Genomic DNA, 18,050 nt, shown 5'->3' with positions numbered 1-18,050 from the left:
TAATTATTATTTCCCAAAATATAAATTGTTTTTGCGACGTCACACTACACATGTGTAGTAAAATCATTCATTTTACAACACTACCCGCAAAACATAAAATGAACCTTACGTTTTCGGTAATTATCTTATATTGCATTTTTATTCGTTTGGTGATATTTAGGTTTTGCAGAAAGTCTTTCCATAGATCACGACAGTAGGACGAGCAGTGGACAGTGACAAGAAGAAGGTGATTTTTGACTTTCTGATTTCTCTGGTATATACACATAGTCTGTTAATTTATAGTGAATATTATATATTTTATAAGAGAACGGAAACCTTTTTTTATTCACGTTGATTTAAAATTGATTTTCTTAGGTGGTAAGATGGATGCAGGTTACGCGGAATTAAAGCCGAGCCGCTTCAAACGAGGGAGTTTTGTATCAAAGATATTCTTTTAGTAAGTTTGCTTTCATTTATTTTTGATTTACATTTAACATAACAAAAAGACGATTCAGCAGTACATGCCCTTGTCTTCATAATACGGACATGCTTAATAAGATCGAGTCTCTAGTACTAGTGAATGAATACTCTTATAAAACAGTAGAACCCTTATTAAAGAGATACCTTCAGTACACAGCAACGTGTCCATTTAATGGGGCCATACTGCTTAAACATTTCCCTCATTCGTTTAATGGGGATGTTTCCTGAATAACCTCTGTCTACACTACCAAATATGGCAGTGATATGCTCAAATATAGTAGTGGTATGACATCATCATGTCCATATATGGGCTATCGTATAGAGAGTGTAGAGAGCAGAGTATTAGAATGTGATTTTCTAAGTAATAGCATGATCTATATAGTTATTAATGGATAAAGATGTACGTGTTTCTCAATATATTTGTGTTAACTTTTGTATGGTATAATTTGCCTGATGTAGAACAATTATGGTGTAAAACCCGAGAGTCAGACATAATTGGTTCTTCAACATTTTAACATCACATCACTTCTTATAATCTTAAAATCTTACTTGCTTGATAAATAATATAATTTAGTTTTTGTTTCTTGCTGTTTAAGTTGAGTTCAGTTCTTAATAGGTTCGTTGGTAAAACATACAGGGTTAATTGATTCTGTGCTGTTTAAATTTTCAGCTGGGCCTGGTATCTATTTAAACTTGGCTATCGTGGAGAAATTACACAAAGCAGTTTTGATAACGTTGCCCCTGAGTTTACATCGGAGTATCTGGTGGACTGCCTAGGAAGGTATTTATTCATTTTGCTTAATTCTGAGATAAACGAACATGCATGTAAAATGTCTGTCTCGTTAGTAATTACATGTTGGGGATTTCCTTCCATGTTTTATGATGCAACTCGGAAAATTGTTGAAATCTTCTGAATGCATTTGTGGTAACTATCTCAGACTACCTCACAAATATAAATTAGCTGGTATGGAAATTGAAACGTATGAATATAAATGTTAACGATTTTATTTTGTTTGTGTACTGTATGTTTTTTTTGTTTTCTAGGCGATGGAATGAAGAGTTGTACAATGAGAAAAAGTATGGGAAAAATCCAAGTATGAGGCGAGCTATAGTGAAGACGTTTATGCCACAAATAATGATATTTAATGTCATTGGGTTTTTTGAGGTAACAACAAAGGCCTACTTACATATTTATTATTGTGTGAAAATAATTCGCATATCAATGAATGTAACGTGTTTTCTTGCCATTTTGATGTGTTCAAATACTGACTTAGAAGTTTTTGCTATTGCAAATATTGCTCATTAAATATATACTACTGATAATATTAGTGTAATGAAAACATATTGAAAACAATTTTGATTTATTTAGAGACATTATAGTCTACCAGTTTATCATATTATTTGTTGTGCATTTTTTTACGTCACAAAACGTACATGAAAGAAATAAGATTAGTATAGTAAGCTCTATCTACACTATCAAACTAGTTTGACAATAAATGCTGTGTACCCAAATATATATAGGCCTATGGTAGTGATATGACATCATCAAGTCCATATATGGGCACATCACATTTGTTTGTCACATAAAGTTTAATATTGTAGACAGAGCTTTAAAGATTGGTCGCCTAATGGAAAACATCATCATCATAACAAGAAACAACTGCTCAGTATAATAATATTATTTTCTTTTTTTTCAGGAGGGACTAAAATTAACACAGCCAATTGTACTAGGATATCTAATAAACTATTTCGAGGTAGATTCAACAGCCACATTAAACGAGGGTCTATTTTACGCCGGATTGCTCTCTATCATTACAATTATTATCAACGTTATCCACGAATTTTATTTCTTTTATAATCAAGTGTTCGGAATGAAAATTAGGATTGCCTGCTGTGGTATAATGTATAAAAAGGTATGTTAATTTATATCAATGATAGTGTATCTCTATAGTGATAGCAAAAAAGCATTAATGCCCTTAAAGTCTAGTAGTAAATTAAACACGAACATCCACCCCCCCCCCCCCCCCCCCCCCACACCCACCATGTGAGACACTCCGTTTTCAAGGGGAATGAGATGGCATGTGTGTTTGTTCTTGAAGATATCCTATTAGTATTAGTTTAGTAACAGTGTGTTTTGTTTATGTTTCTATCAGGCCTTACGGTTAAGCAACGCAGCAATGACGAAAACCTCATCAGGACAAATCAACAATTTGATGACAAATGACGTCAACCGGTTCGATTTAGTAAGAAACATACCATTTTATTTTTCTTATCATAATATTTTACCAGATATATTCGTTTGAGGTCACTTGGGAAATGAGTCGTTAATAAATTTTTGTTCATCAAGCTTAATGTAGGCAGATGTTAAATATTTTGTAATGTTTCCAAGTGACATTTGCATTTTTTAATATTGCCCTTTTTATTGATTGATTTATTGATTATTAAACATAATAAAATTATAATAATATAATAACTGGTACCAGAGTGAGAAAAAAAATGCTTATAATTTGCTTAACATAGGCCTATATTTTTACATAATTGGAAAGTCCTGTTATTGGCTGTAAACCTGTATTTCTATGCCATTAACGTTTACTATCAATGACTGGGCACATTCATATTTTATTTGTAAATCGTATATTTTATATTCTTTTTTTGACCTTTTAAAAAACTCAGAATTGCCATCGATGCTTGAAATAGAATGTGTTTGATCTTAAAATGAGTCGCTGATTTTGTTTTCGGTCAGATGTGCCTCCTATTTTATTGTGTTAATTATAGATTAACTTTTGGTATAATGCTTGTATAAATAATAAATATATATTATATTTTATTCTAGATGGCCATGACCTTTCCATATATCTGGCTAGGACCTATAGACAGTGTGATCTCGTTGTTTATAATGGTGTACTTCATAGGCATTGAATGGAAATATGTAATGATCGGATATGTTATACTATTCTTTGCTATCGTACCGTTGCAAACATGTTTGGGTGTCGTTTTCGGAATTTACAGGTAGGCCGTTGGGTTGCGACGAACTAAACAAAAGATCTTAATAATAACCTTAACAGTTATGGGGAACGCTCTTTTAAGCTTAACATAATGATTTATCTTTTATTTTGTTTTATAATTTTGATCGTTATATTTTACAGGAAGAAAACAGCAACAATAACAGACAAACGAATTACAATCATGAGTGAAGTATTAGCAGCTATGCGGGTAATAAAGATGTATGCCTGGGAAAAACCATTTGGAAGAATGGTAAAAGAAGTTCGAAGGTAGGCTTCGGGGATTTATTTTTTTCCTCTATAACCAGTCCGTGACTCCAGCCTACTCCCACTGAACGCAAGCCCTCCGGAGTGGACTTTATAGGCCTTTATATATATTTAAGAGATGCGTTCTTAACGCCTTTTGGATGTGTTTTCTATTATTTTTACCTTCTTATTTTAATTGTTTGTATTTGTTATCTGGTCTTGCCCTGCATGCTTAGTCCTTCAAGCTGTGACTTGGGATGATCGTTACATTATTATGTTTATTTGAAATAAAGGATGATTTTACTACTACTACTACTACTAGTAGTAGTAGTTGAAAATGTGTGTCCTAATGGAAAAAACCGAAGTTGCACACAACTATCATCTTGTGATGTGCTTAACCATCCCCTGCCAACTAAGGCAATGTACAAACAAAACCAATTCAAAACGTTACAGGATATCATATGAAATGATTGTATTTACTGAAACAACAATTACTCTTATTTTCTAGGTCTGAGATTGCAGCTATCATGTTTGCCTCCACATTGAAGTGCATTAATCTTGCAATAGCCTACATTGGCAATAGACTTCTAGAAGTTATATTCTTAACTATTTATTTCTTAACAACGGACAACTTCAGCACATCCTCTGTTTTCGTCATATCTAGCTTAATGACCGGTATTAGAACACCGCTTTTACGTTTTCTTCCTAACGCCATCCAACTGTTGTCCGAGTGCATGGTTGGGTGTGATAGAATTGAGGTAAGAGATAGTTTACCTAATGTACGCCTAATTTAAAATAGCGAAAAGTCTACTTTTGAGATATGTTTTGTACCATAGATCATTAAATAATACAAAGTGATAAATATTTAAATAAATGTATACAAGTTACTATCTTTTAAAGTTTTGATTAAATAACTTGCATTCCATATACAGTGTTGAAAATCTGAAACGGTTTGTGGAAATTGTTTTCTGTGTCAGTCTAGCCCTTCTTGATCTGCTAATAATAATATATGAGTGTAATGGGTGGGTTGAGTCTTGTATAATTGAGTTCATTTTCTTAAGTACAAACATTTTATTGATTGAATCGCTGGTACAAATATAATTTTTTTTGATTGAAATTTGACATTAAATTGCTGTTTTAATGCAGCTATGGAACGCCAAATAGGACAAAATATATTTAAATTTAGAACATTCTCAATGCATGATGAAATAAATAATGTTCTATGTCACGTGTTTAGGAAAGACATACAGAAAATGATTTTTAAAAAATGTAATGTATCGCTACAGGAATTTATGTTACTGGAGGAACAAAGCGAAAGAATTAGAGGGTTAGAATACAAGAAAGTGACAAACGTTTCTGAGCATAGCATCACAATTAGAAATCTATGTGGCAGCTGGAATGAAGTAAGATACTATCATAATATCCTCATTAGGCCTAAAATGGTTATGTTGCCAAAGCCCGACCGATTCAAAATTCGATCAAGTCTAGAGTTTCAGGCACATAATTTCCACTCTCATTAAACACAAAATCTGCTTTAAAAAATCCCAACGAAAGCCCTAACACAACCATTAACGAATTTCTTGACAACATTACCATAAAAGGTAAAGGTGAGTCCAGTGTTCATTCTGAACGTAGGGGAATGAGTTTATTGTACTAAGCCTCGGCATTATGTGGTAGGGTGGCCAGTACCTTTCCACGTCGCCTTATCTTCCCTTTCAACCAGGTACTCATTTACAGCTGAGTGGACTGGGAGTTGTCAGTCCTAACCACTCGGCCACCCAACTCCTTACCAGCTTTATCTAATATTTGTATGGAAATAATTTCTTTTTATAAACAGCAACAATCTGAAAACGTTGAATATTTATCTAACGGCAAAGCAATGCTGAACGGACAAATGGTCTCCCAGGTAATTGTTTTTAAATGCATATTTGTAAATAAAGTACAGACTTAGGAAACAAGAGGCGTATTTACAATTTTAGAAGTTTTATTGATTCTGATTAAAATAGTACAGAAAAATACACTTATATGAAGATTTTTCAGAATAGAAAAACATTTGGAGCTTTTTCATTGGTACTGAAAATGATTAATAATAATAATAATAACTGGTACTTGATATAGCGCATTATGCTGAAAGCCTCAATGCGCTTTACAAAGACAGAAAATTTTGAAAAATTACAAATTAAAAAGGTGGGTTTTGAGGAGAGATTTGAAGACACTGGTGGAAGTAGCCTGACGGATTTCAATAGGTCACACATTCTATAGAGAAACGGATGCCGAAGACAATGAACGATTTCCATAAAACTTAGTGGAGGGAAGAAATATATGGGCAAGAAGAGACTCAGATCTAGATCTCAGAGACCGCAAATGAGAACGAAATGATTTTGAAAACACGACGTATAATTATTTTTTATTTTAATCTGTTTCAGAAATTGAATGCTCCTATTGTCGATGACATCTCCTTCACAGTTGGGCAAAGGCAGCTACTAGCCATCATTGGGCCAGTTGGCTCTGGAAAAGTGAGTTATATCAAGATTTTAATAATGTGTTGATCATAAAAATATTGGTTTTAATGTAAACATTGCTCCTATTGAAAACGGAGTGGCAACCGTTATATGCGAAAAGAAAGAGGGATAGACCTCATTCGAGACGGAGGGATGAGCTTGTCAGACAGACTTGTACCACAGCATGGTCAAGATATGAATAGGAACACCTGCACCAATTGAGAGAGGCTTTGCCCAGTGGGACGTGCCGAAGAAAGAAAGAAGATTGCTCCTATTTCGTTTAATAATCTGTTTTGCTTTTATCATAGTCATCGATATTACTAGCATTGCTTCAAGAATTACCGTACATGACCGGACAAATCAAATTGAATGGTAAACTGGCATACGTGTCTCAGAAAGCGTGTATTTTTCCTGGAACCATACGACAAAATATACTCTTCGGAAAGCAGTATGATGAAGACTTTTACCAAACTGTTATCGAGGTGTCTGCTCTTTCAAGGGTAAGGTGTTGTTTAGTATTACAGAGGCCTACATTAGAATTGCAATAAGTCTGTTTCATGTCGCTAGCTCCAAATAGATTACAACGTTGTATATTTGTTCATTTATTTATTTATTCATTCTCTTATTTCAATATTAGGCTTTTGACCCTTATACAGTTTTCTAAGTATACCAGCAGCCAAAATGTTTTGTTACACCAAATCGCCGCCTAGAACTTAGACAATGCTACATTAGACCAACAGTGGCTGTCAAAGACATCCGCCTCGTGCTTTGGCAGCTTGTTTCTTCTCAAAACATCGTTTAAAGTGTCTCAAAAAGTAATATTAACTTTTTTAAATACAAAAGATCACATTGAATTCACATACAATGTTGTAAGCTTAGATCTTCAACCTCTTGCAGGACATGGAAATTTTACCAGATGGAGACATGACCAAAATTGGAGAGCGTGGGGTAACGCTGAGTGGTGGACAGCAGGCGAGGGTTAATCTAGCGAGGGCACTATATGAAAATGCTGATCTCTACATCTTAGACGACCCGCTTAGTGCAGTCGACGCCAAAGTTGGAAAAGAGATCTTTGATAAGTAAGAATAATGAAACATTGTTGAGTGCTTTTATTTGATGGGTCTGTATCTGCACTATATGCTGAACACGTAGCCAAACATTCAGATTCAGATAACATTTATTCAGATAATGATGAATGAACATATACAAAATAGAAAAAAGATATTAAAGTGAACATAGATAAAGCAGTAATTGCAGGTAGTCATTATTATCATGGATCCCTTCTAGAAGTTTAAAACTTGTCTCGCAGGGACCCACAAAAAACACATTACAAAAAAAATAAAAATAAACCTAGAGTATATAATTGAGGATAAAAATTACAGTATAATAACATAACTAACATCTTCTTTATCAAAATTATTTAAAATTATATTTCTATATTTTCATGATATAAATGAAATAAGTACCACATATCCACAGCTATTAATATTTATACTTATAGCCCAAATGAACCATTTCAATGCACTTATAATAATATCTTGTGTGTGTTAAAATTCTAAAATCTATTGATTTAAATTTGTAGATGCATTATGGGATTTCTCCGAGAAAAACCACGAATTCTCGTAACACATCAAGTGCAGTATTTGCACGAGGCAGATAGAATTCTGCTTCTTAAAAATGTAAGTCTATTTTAATCATTTCTGATTTGACACAATATTATCTGAACAGTTACTATTTAATCTGAGTTATAAACAATTGACAACTTCGTGTAAATCTGCTTGTGATGTCATTCAAAAGTGGTACTTGTTCTACTGCGCTAATTCTAAACACTTATTAGTAAACAAATCGAATATAATTTATAGTCTTATTTTAAAATAACTATTCATTTGCATTTTCCTAGAAAACTTTAACATAACTATTCATTTGCATTTGTACTTTCATAGATAGCTTTACAAAACATGGTATTTCTAATTAAGAACAATGCTTTCATTTAAGGGTAAAGTTGAACAGATGGGAACGTACGATGAAATAAAAAATGCCGATGATTTCATAGCATCTGTCACAAGTGACGAAGAAGCGGAAGTATTTTCACCAAGTGATCACTCGGTAAACAATAAAGTATTACAGTATAATAATGTATATTCCATGATACACCATCACATTTACGTCACATGTGAATTATGTATCATGGAATATGGTATATTAGGCCAGTTACAGCGTAATATTTTTTGACATTGTACCAATGATGCAAAGCGTCATATGTAATGCAGTATAAATTAATGTTTCTTTTAGGTACGTATTAGCAAGCTAGGATACCTGAATTGTTCATTTAATTTCCGTTGTAGGCCTATTTTATTTTAAAGTTTATTACAAATTAACCAAACTGTTATTATTAGGCCTATATCTTCCATCATTTAAATTCATAGTATTGACTGTATATTGATGTACGTATCATTTTAGGAAGAAGACATTTCTAAGTTTTTGATAGACAGTGCAGTTACTCCAAACGGTAAAGACAAGGCAAATGAAAAGACACCAGTAAGTTAATTCACAAATAACAAGAGGGTTCCCTTGCTTTGCTCGCTCACTCCCCATTGAGTAATGGTTCTCGCATAATGCCCCGTGGGCGGGGAACCTGAGGCTCGGACAATGTAGGCCTACCTGCATATATCTGGGCCACCAGTGATTGAGAAACACTTTTTACATGAATCCATGCACCAGAGCTTCTATCATTATATTCTTTAATAAATGTCATGTTCTGTACCTGTATTTTTATAGCTCACTAGAAATAAAGATTCTGAGGAAGGTCTAGCTCAGGGTCATATAAGTTATAAAGTTTACAGACGGTTCTTTCGTGCCGGCGGCAACTCTCCCCTGCTTTTGTTGATGACAGTGGCCATACTTGCCACTCAGGTAAGATATCTAAAATAGAGTATTTGATAAATAGATCGATTTTGTTCAGAAATATTAAAGATTGAGATATTTTTTTAGTAGGTCAATGACTCATAATTACTTCGTTGGTAGATAATATAGTTTACTAACTTATTATTCACCCTTGTATAAGTATTTCTCTAGGTAGACATTGGACAATAAACTTGAATTGTCTTAAGCTCTGTCTACACTGCCAAACTTTGTGTGGCAACATGTGCACATATATGGATACGATGTCATATAATTACCATATTTGGGCACATCAAACTTTTTTTGTCAAATTAGTTTGATAGAGTAGATGGAGCTTTATATTCTTTTATATAGATTCTATATGTATTTGCTGATTTTTGGGTATCACATTGGTCCAACGAAGAAGAATGCAGAACCCTCAATGTGACATGTCCGGACGACGTGGTAAGTTTTCGTCATCCTGATTGCTATCATAATAATTGCCATTATTAGACTTTTTTTGTATGTAATGGTTATTTTTCTTCTTACTCATCCCAGTCATAAGCATGATCACCATCATCAGTCAACATAATCCGAATTCCCTCAGTTTCAGGACCAGAATAAATACCTTTACCTAACTAACGTATCAATATCTTCCTAATCTCCATTGAATGTCTATATAAACAGTGTGCCGGAGTATGCAAAACATCAGAAAAATATTTAATTTAACAAAACTGCTTTGTAATAATTACAAATCACCACTATTATTAGTATTATTATACTCGTTATTATTGTTATCTTCATCATCATCATCGTCAATCATCATATTCAACTCTTCCGTCTAAAGCTTTGTCTACACCATCAAACTAGTTTGACAAAAAAGTGTGATGTGCCCAAACATGGTAGAGATATGGCATCATCATGTCTATATATATATATAAATTTGTTGTCACATATAGTTTGATAGTGTAGACAGAGCTTAACACAGCCAAGCTTCATTCTACATTCAGAAGGGTCTTACGACTAGGCCTACAGAAAATAAACTATTCTCTGTAAGATCCCTGCAATATTGTATTGAACACCCTAAATATATATTGCTGAATTAATGTGAATGAATGAATAATTATAAAATATGTATTCTCTTTTCTCTTTAAGTTTGGGGACCCATACAGATGGATTGAGCTAAGTAATGTAGATTCGGCGTATGTCTTCATAGGGCTCATTGCAGGCGTTTCGTTATTGGCCGTATTACGTGCAATTATGTACTTTTACGTACTTTTAACGGCGACAAAAAAACTACATGGTGATATGTTCGACTGTGTCATTCGAACTCCAATTCTGTTTTCTGACGTGAACCCACTCGGTATGTTACCCACGTTATTATTTTCCAACAAACCAATATTGTTAATTGCATTTAGAAAGTGGTGATACTGATTAAAATATAAGAGTTAAACCATGGTGATTTGCCAGAACTACACCTCAATAAATGTGCAGTATATTAATATATTTTATCAGATGAATATAACCTATATTTGTACAAAATGTCGAAATGACTCTTTCTCTCTAAGCTCTATCAAGTCTTCATCACATTTTAATGTATTTTGTTGAACTATAATGTTATTGGTTTTCCCAGGCCGAATATTAAATCGTTTTACCAAAGATATGGGCATTATGGATGACGTTTTACCCCAGATGAGTTTCGATGGAATTCAGGTAATGCTTTTTCAAAATAATTATAATAATAATTTTGTTATAATAATAAAACACTTTACTTTTTCGACACAAATAATTCAGTTCTCATATATACAATATATATATACAATAATAATTAATTTGCTGTCTATAATTACAATAGCAAGTTGATTAGCTGTCCAAGGTGATAATTCCCACCACATAACAAATGCCAGAAAAGATGCTCTTGTGTTAATAGAATTGTTTAGCAAAAAAAAAACTCCCAAAAGCTAGCAGGCACAGAATACACATTTAAACATAACACTATCGGATTGGCAGACATCGTTTCCACTATTATCATCCCATTACTTATAAACACATTTAGCCATTCTAATAATTTATTATTATTATTATTATTTAGTATCCACAATACGAATTATCATAACATTCATTTGGTAAATCGACTTGCCGAAGTACCTACGGGCAAAACCATCATAATGCGCAAATTCGTCATCATGACGACGTCATCATCATGACGACGTCATCATCATCATCATCATTGTTAATAATGATTATATCTTTATATATTACAGACCATACTTCTTACGTTCAGCATCATCTTAGTCAACTGTATACTTAACTGGTACCTCATATTTATCACTTTGCCTCTATTGGTGCTGTTTTATTTCATGAGAAGAAATGGATTACCAACGCTTCATGATGTTAAAAGATGGGAAAGTGTTTGTAAGTTTTACATTTACATTTTGAAAATATAAATTGCGTTGAAAATGTTTAAAAGATGACATGAATTTTAATTAGCCTTTTAACATAAACACCTCATTTAAAAAAAATACTCAACTCAAATTAGTAATTTGATACCTCCATGGTCTGTTCGCCATATCCCTCTATTATTTGTTAATTAAAGACAAATTCAACAAATATTATGAAGACAATTCTTCATTTTCTTATATTTTCGAATATTGGATTTGTCTGTCAATAACTTAAAACTGATGTTACACATTACTTACTATAACCAACTGTTCCTTCTTAGTGCGTTCGCCCGTGTTTGCTCAAGTGACACAGACGATGGATGGTTTAATAACGCTACGATCGTATAAAATGCAACAACACTTTTTGGACAATTTTTACCTGGTTCAAGACAGTCACTCCGAAGTCTGGTTCATCTACTTAGCTGTAACACGAGTTTTCTCCGTCTGGCTCTATTGTATGATTAACCTGTTTATGATATTTACGTCCTTTGGAAGTATCTTAGCTGAAGATAGTAAGTAAACGCATTGATACTTAATTTGAATATTACTGTGGTTGAGTATAAACCTATAAATTGTTATTGTTTCTTTTGCCTATCTGGATAATAAGCGTTTCTTAAAAATACCAGACTAAACATTTTGGAAAATTTAGGCCTAATACAGGTCTAATTAGCAATTGAAGTGGCGGTAACAATCTCTTGTATATTAACAACAGTGAAAACTCATGAGGTAGATTTTGCCATGCACTTGTGACGTCACAGCAATTTATGGCGAAGGCTGCGGCGAGCGCGTGTGGCGATATCCTAAATCTCGCGATTGTTCTGAAATCATATGTACATCTCTAATATGTTGTTAAAATATGATTCTCGGTAAAGTTGTCCTTTAAGTTAAAAATTACATTCAGTTGCGGATTATATAAATTGGATCAAATGCTTGCAATTTAGGCCTATAATGTTACAGGTCGATTATTGCACTTGTCGGTTTTACAAAACATCATATTGGATCGTGTTTTTCCTGTTTATTATCCGGTAGATTGTTTTTGTTTCTAATTTAGCATTGAATGCCGGTTTGGTTGGAATTATTCTAAGCAGAACTTTACTACTTTGTCAAGTCTTCCAATACGTATTCTTCATTTCTAACTACACAGAAAATCTGGTAAGTTGACCAAATGACTATCATTATTAACATATCCAGGATTTCAGGTACAAAATGTGTTTACATTGTGGTCCTGCAAAGAATAATAGACAAGTTGGTAATGCATTTGTTTGTCTTTGTAATATTTTCTTAATTTCTAGTTCAATGCATCTATGTTTATACATTTTTTTAAAATTTTCTGTTTCTGCAAGTGCTTCACTTTTCTCATTGCCAAATGTAGGATAGTTGAGATATTTCTGACATCACATGCCATGTGACCCGTATGTTCTATTACTTTATTACAGATGACATCTGTAGAACGTGTCTTAGAATACACGGACTTGAAGCCAGAAGCACCTTTACGAATCTCCGAAACCAAACCTCCTTCATCTTGGCCTTTTGCTGGTGAAATAAGCTTCCGACACGTATACTTGTCTTATTCGGCAAATTCACCTACCGTCCTAAAGAACATGACGCTCGATATTCACCGTCAGGAGAAGGTACAGTAGAACCCCTCCGTCGGGGTACCCCTAAGCCCTACTCTGGGGGACACCCCTAACCTCTACTCTGGGGGACACCCCTATTAAGTGGGCACACTTTTCCTGTAAAACACCACGACCAACTCCTATTCAGGGGACTCTATGAGTGATGGTCCCAAAGCTGGCCTATTTCAACTTAATTTCAAATTCATATTACTAATCTCGCAGATGGTATAGTTGTTATTCCTTGATTTCTAAACGTACGTAAACCAAACAAACACATCGTGTACCTATATCTACTTTATGAAAGTACTTCTACCCACGTTACATCGCCTAGCAATGCGAGCTTTTTATATTCGTTTCTTTTTATGACAGATTGGAATTGTTGGTAGAACAGGAGCTGGTAAGAGTTCAATCATCACGACCTTATTCCGTACAGCGGAACCTACAGGAGCCATACTCATCGACGGTATAAATATTAGTAACATTGGACTTCATGATTTACGTACAAAAATATCAATCATTCCACAGGTAAATTCACAATTTGTACTTACAGTAGTAGTATTTGTTTAGACGTAAATGTATCGATTTAAAGAGCAAAGCTTAGAATGATAATTTGCTTTGATTTGCCTTGATGAAGCTCGTTTTTATAGTTTCTAGACCGATGTGTTTTCTGTTGACCTAAAAGGGCCATCATTATAAATGTTTTTGCTTAAGTGAAAAACTTGTATTATCAAAGCAGTTACTTTTATCTATAAAATAAAAAAATAAAAATAATACGTACAAATAATTGCTGAGGTTATTTTGAAAACGGCTGACCCCCATGAGCCTATTGAGACGACTGCCGTAATATATCTCATAACATTTTCTTATTTTCTTTTTCACAGGATCCTGTTCTCTTTTCAACATCACTCCGTCTGAACTTAGATCCATTTAATGAATATCTTGACTTTGAAATGTGGAATGCTTTAGAAAGTGTAAGTTATTGATTTTTAGTTTAGAAAACACTGCTATTGCAATAGAACTACTATATTAAATAGAACCATTAAATAGAACCATTATATCGAACTTACCGTGCAATAGAACTAATAATAAACTGAAAGGCACGTAATTACCAATCAAGATAAATGGTAAGGATACAGTCGTGTACGGTATGTTATAAAATTATATAGTTAGGCTAATATTGTATGTTGTAATATATGTATTTAATTCAATGTTAAATTTCATTTCAGGTAACATTGAATGCGTACGTTCGTGAATGCCCTGGTCAGTTAGAAATGTCCGTCGGTGAGGGCGGGGTTAATTTCAGTGTTGGTCAACGCCAACTTATATGTCTTGCTCGAGCCATTCTGCGTCAAAATCGTATATTGATCCTTGACGAGGCAACTGCCAATGTCGACCAATAGTAAGTCTGTCCTTCCTTCATTTGCATAATCAGACACATGGACCAAGAATCGTCTTAAGCTTTATCTATACTATCAAAGTTAATGTAAAAAATATGATGTGCCCATATATGGACATGATAATGTCATATAAATACCATATTTGGGCATATCACTACCATATTTGGATACATCACACTTATTTTGTCAAACTATATTGACAGAGCAATTGCTATGCCATATGCTATCATCTTTTTGCTGTAATGTTCGTATAATTTATTTATTTCCACTAACCATCAGAAGATTCTTCAAAATTGTTCTAAAAACTCGACTATTTTATTATTTTACAGTACCGATACCTTGATACAAGAGACGATCAGAAAGCAGTTTAAATCTTGCACTGTACTCACTGTTGCCCATAGATTACACACTGTAATGGACTCCGATAGAATAATGGTAAGTGGTAGAATTATTTCAAAAATGTACTGGGCTTGATATTCGTCAAAAAAAAAACCAGATCTAGACAAACATCCAGATTTACCCACATATTCTGCCATCATCACGTTACGTTTCGGATGTTTTAATTTTCGTGAGTTTTGTAACGCACATTGTCTTGGCAGAACCAACACTGCCTTCTTTTCATCTGCCATCCATCTTCGATTATAATTCCTTTTCCCAATTATATATAGTAAGGTATCATAATAAAGAGAATTTCATTTATAATAATCAGAATAAAATATTTATTATTTTCATTATTTTCAAAGGTTCTTGATGCCGGAGAGGTTAAAGAATTCGACACACCATACAACTTACTACAGCAACGAAAGTCTTTCTTGAGAAAATTGGTGAAAAAACTCAGTTATGGAGAAAGGAAACGACTTCTACAAATGGCTAAATTGCACGACGATATAAAACACAAGGATTCATCTTAATTGCCAATTTACTGGCATTAAACGAATGGGGACCGTTGTATCCCCATTGATAAGTCGAGTGTAATGTGTTAATATTAGGAAAGGCGTTTGGAACCATTTAATTGGTGATTGGGATGATGATTAGGACTGACGTCTAACGATTATCAAATTTAAAATCAAATTATTATCAAATTTAAAAGACCACAACAATGAAGATAATTACTTATATTTGATAAAATACGAAAGTAATTATTGTCCTTTTTACAACTAGGTACAAATGATTGTTAGCAACGTTTAGTGATTTGATTCAGATCGAGAGTGATCAGTCTACCAGTTTGGCTAAGCTAAGAATGTCCTGTAATCTGAGCCATGGAATACGAGATAATACAATGACAAATATAATACGTGTTCTTCAATTCAATATTTATTCTAGGTTTTGTTTTATTCAAAACGATTAAAAGTGGTTCCTTATAAGGAACCAGTTCTTAAAGACCATGGACTTCTTTACATAGGTCCTTTTTATTTTAACTATTCAGATGTGGTACGCCATTATTAGCGGTTTAGATATTTGTTGGCCGATAATCGAAATTGATTGGCAGATTAATTAATTTCAATAATAAATAAATTAATCAATTAATGCAATTTATTTAAAAGATGCGCTGTTTTTCTTAATAAATAGATAAATACATATTTTTTACTAATGATTAATTATCATGATCTACGTCAGCTAAAACGTTTTGAATTGAAAATGCAATTATGAGATTACAAACAAATTTCATGCTTATTATTTCAGCGAGTTATATTGCTGAGCATTCCGGAGTTAAAATATGTATATTATTATATTGAAACTGCCTGTCAATAACTAAATTTATGAAATGTTTACTTTATAATTATATTTTATCTATATCTACCCTATGCAGTGTGTGTCTGCTTTTCTTGTGTTATTATATTATCTTTTGCGTATTGTTTGTTTATTAAGAATATTATTATTAAGAAGTCAGCTGTACAGAGATACAGGCCCATGGTGTTTCCTAAACATAATAAGATAGACCGCTATCCTACCTTACACTTAGACAGTGTGATAAATTTATACTGTTTCGAATGTTATTTAATCGCAGATAACAACGATAAAAATGACAATATAATAAATAAGACAGTTTAATGTTTACTCAATAATTGAACATGTGAAATATTATTTTGAGTATCTTATTTGAAATAACAAAAGTCGTATCGTAAATCACGCTCTCTAACAGAAAAAATGCTATAAAAATGTCTACCATGCTATTAGTAGGGAGGAATATGTAACTTGCAGTTTTGTGCCTAATCTCCGAATGTTTTCAAGCTTTTTAATGGTTGATATCTATATCTATTGACATGAATACGGTTTACAATAATTATGACTGAAAAACATTTTACAGTATCTGTCAGCATGCAATCGCGCCAGTTTTGAAAGAATGATTTTACGGCGTGGTTGCAAGAAGATGGACGCAGTAGTGACGACCATGTTAATATAGAAGGTAGGCCTCGTTCATTAAAAAACAGTTAGTTCAGTATTTTTAATGATTTGCCATGCTCTTTATCTTCATCCAATAACATCAGTGGAAAGGTGGTATTGAAATAATTGTATCATTGTTGTGTAATGTACATACTGTAATGCAATGTATGTATAGGCCTACGATAGACTTGTCCCAAGTATGTAGTTATTCGAGGCTTTTCGATGTGTATATCTGGTTTCATTCGTTCTACTCATTGCAATATAAAACATTGAATTGAGAGTAAATTACATATACCATTTGTACAATAATAAAAAACACTTAAAAACATTAAAATCTCATGCAAAACATCAATAAGTCGAAAAAGCTTATAAAAACAAAACAAAATATCATAGCTGTTTGTCTGAGTTTACAAGCTCAAGTAGTATACGTATGAAACGCCATATGTGCCAAAATATTGATCTTTTTACTAATATTAAGTCAAAACTCCGTCAGGAACCCAGACTAGGTGTACGATAGCTCTGTCCTTTGTTATTCAGAAAACATGTCTAGAGTTTCTTGTACAGTATTTTTTTTAAAAGTATTTTATAATTTTTACATTAACTCACCCAATGTTTAGATTATAAATGACCTACAGCAGGAAAGAATGAAAGTTCACTCTTCCCTGCCTACAGTAAAGAATGTTCGTATCAAGGTAGATAACAAAGTGGAGACCGATGTTGTAGAAAATAATTGTTTCATACTATTTTTGTTTTGGTCCTATTTTAAGTGACATGAAATGTTCGTTTACTCCGTATATAAAAAAAAATGACGACATGTTTAGAAATAAGAGGCCTCAGTTTAGGGTTTTATATGCCGTGTGTAGGTATATTTGGGAAAGTGGTACAATTGATAGACATAATTATGCTGTATTTATGTGTATTAAAGGCTGCGTCGTCAGAATGTGAAACTGGGTCAAAAACAAAGAACATAAAAATGGCGACCCACAAAAAGAAGGAAATTTAACAAGATCAGAGATTTTATAGTCCGTTTTTTTAACTTACTTTGAAATATCGTGTTTTATATCATTTTATATCTTTTAATCAAGGCAAGTTGTTATGTTGCCTTGTGTGAATCAGAGAGGTA

General features: G+C 33.1%; 1 protein-coding gene across 1 annotated transcript; it reads left to right on the top strand.

Annotated features, from left to right (window-relative positions):
- Positions 1–160: 160 nt before the first annotated feature.
- Positions 161–15,453, top strand: LOC144838523 (ATP-binding cassette sub-family C member 4-like). The gene is made up of 30 exons (XM_078693921.1): positions 161–226; positions 355–436; positions 1,130–1,240; positions 1,504–1,624; positions 2,157–2,372; positions 2,613–2,702; positions 3,293–3,468; positions 3,606–3,731; positions 4,216–4,465; positions 4,994–5,110; positions 5,545–5,613; positions 6,134–6,223; positions 6,517–6,708; positions 7,106–7,287; positions 7,791–7,887; positions 8,204–8,314; positions 8,669–8,746; positions 8,987–9,121; positions 9,464–9,553; positions 10,244–10,451; positions 10,722–10,801; positions 11,353–11,503; positions 11,811–12,041; positions 12,581–12,681; positions 12,966–13,160; positions 13,515–13,670; positions 14,027–14,116; positions 14,372–14,544; positions 14,872–14,977; positions 15,286–15,453. Exons 2-30 carry the CDS (start codon positions 363–365, stop codon positions 15,451–15,453), a joined length of 3,984 nt encoding a protein of 1,327 aa, XP_078550047.1. The 5' UTR covers positions 161–226; positions 355–362.
- Positions 15,454–18,050: the final 2,597 nt, after the last annotated feature.

The sequence above is a fragment of the Antedon bifida genome, chromosome 3 (genome assembly GCF_963402885.1).
Source record: "Antedon bifida chromosome 3, ecAntBifi1.1, whole genome shotgun sequence".
Lineage (NCBI taxonomy): Eukaryota > Metazoa > Echinodermata > Crinoidea > Comatulida > Antedonidae > Antedon > Antedon bifida.
The sequence above is the reverse complement of the archived record's forward strand: the minus strand, read 5'-3'. Positions and strand labels throughout refer to the sequence as shown.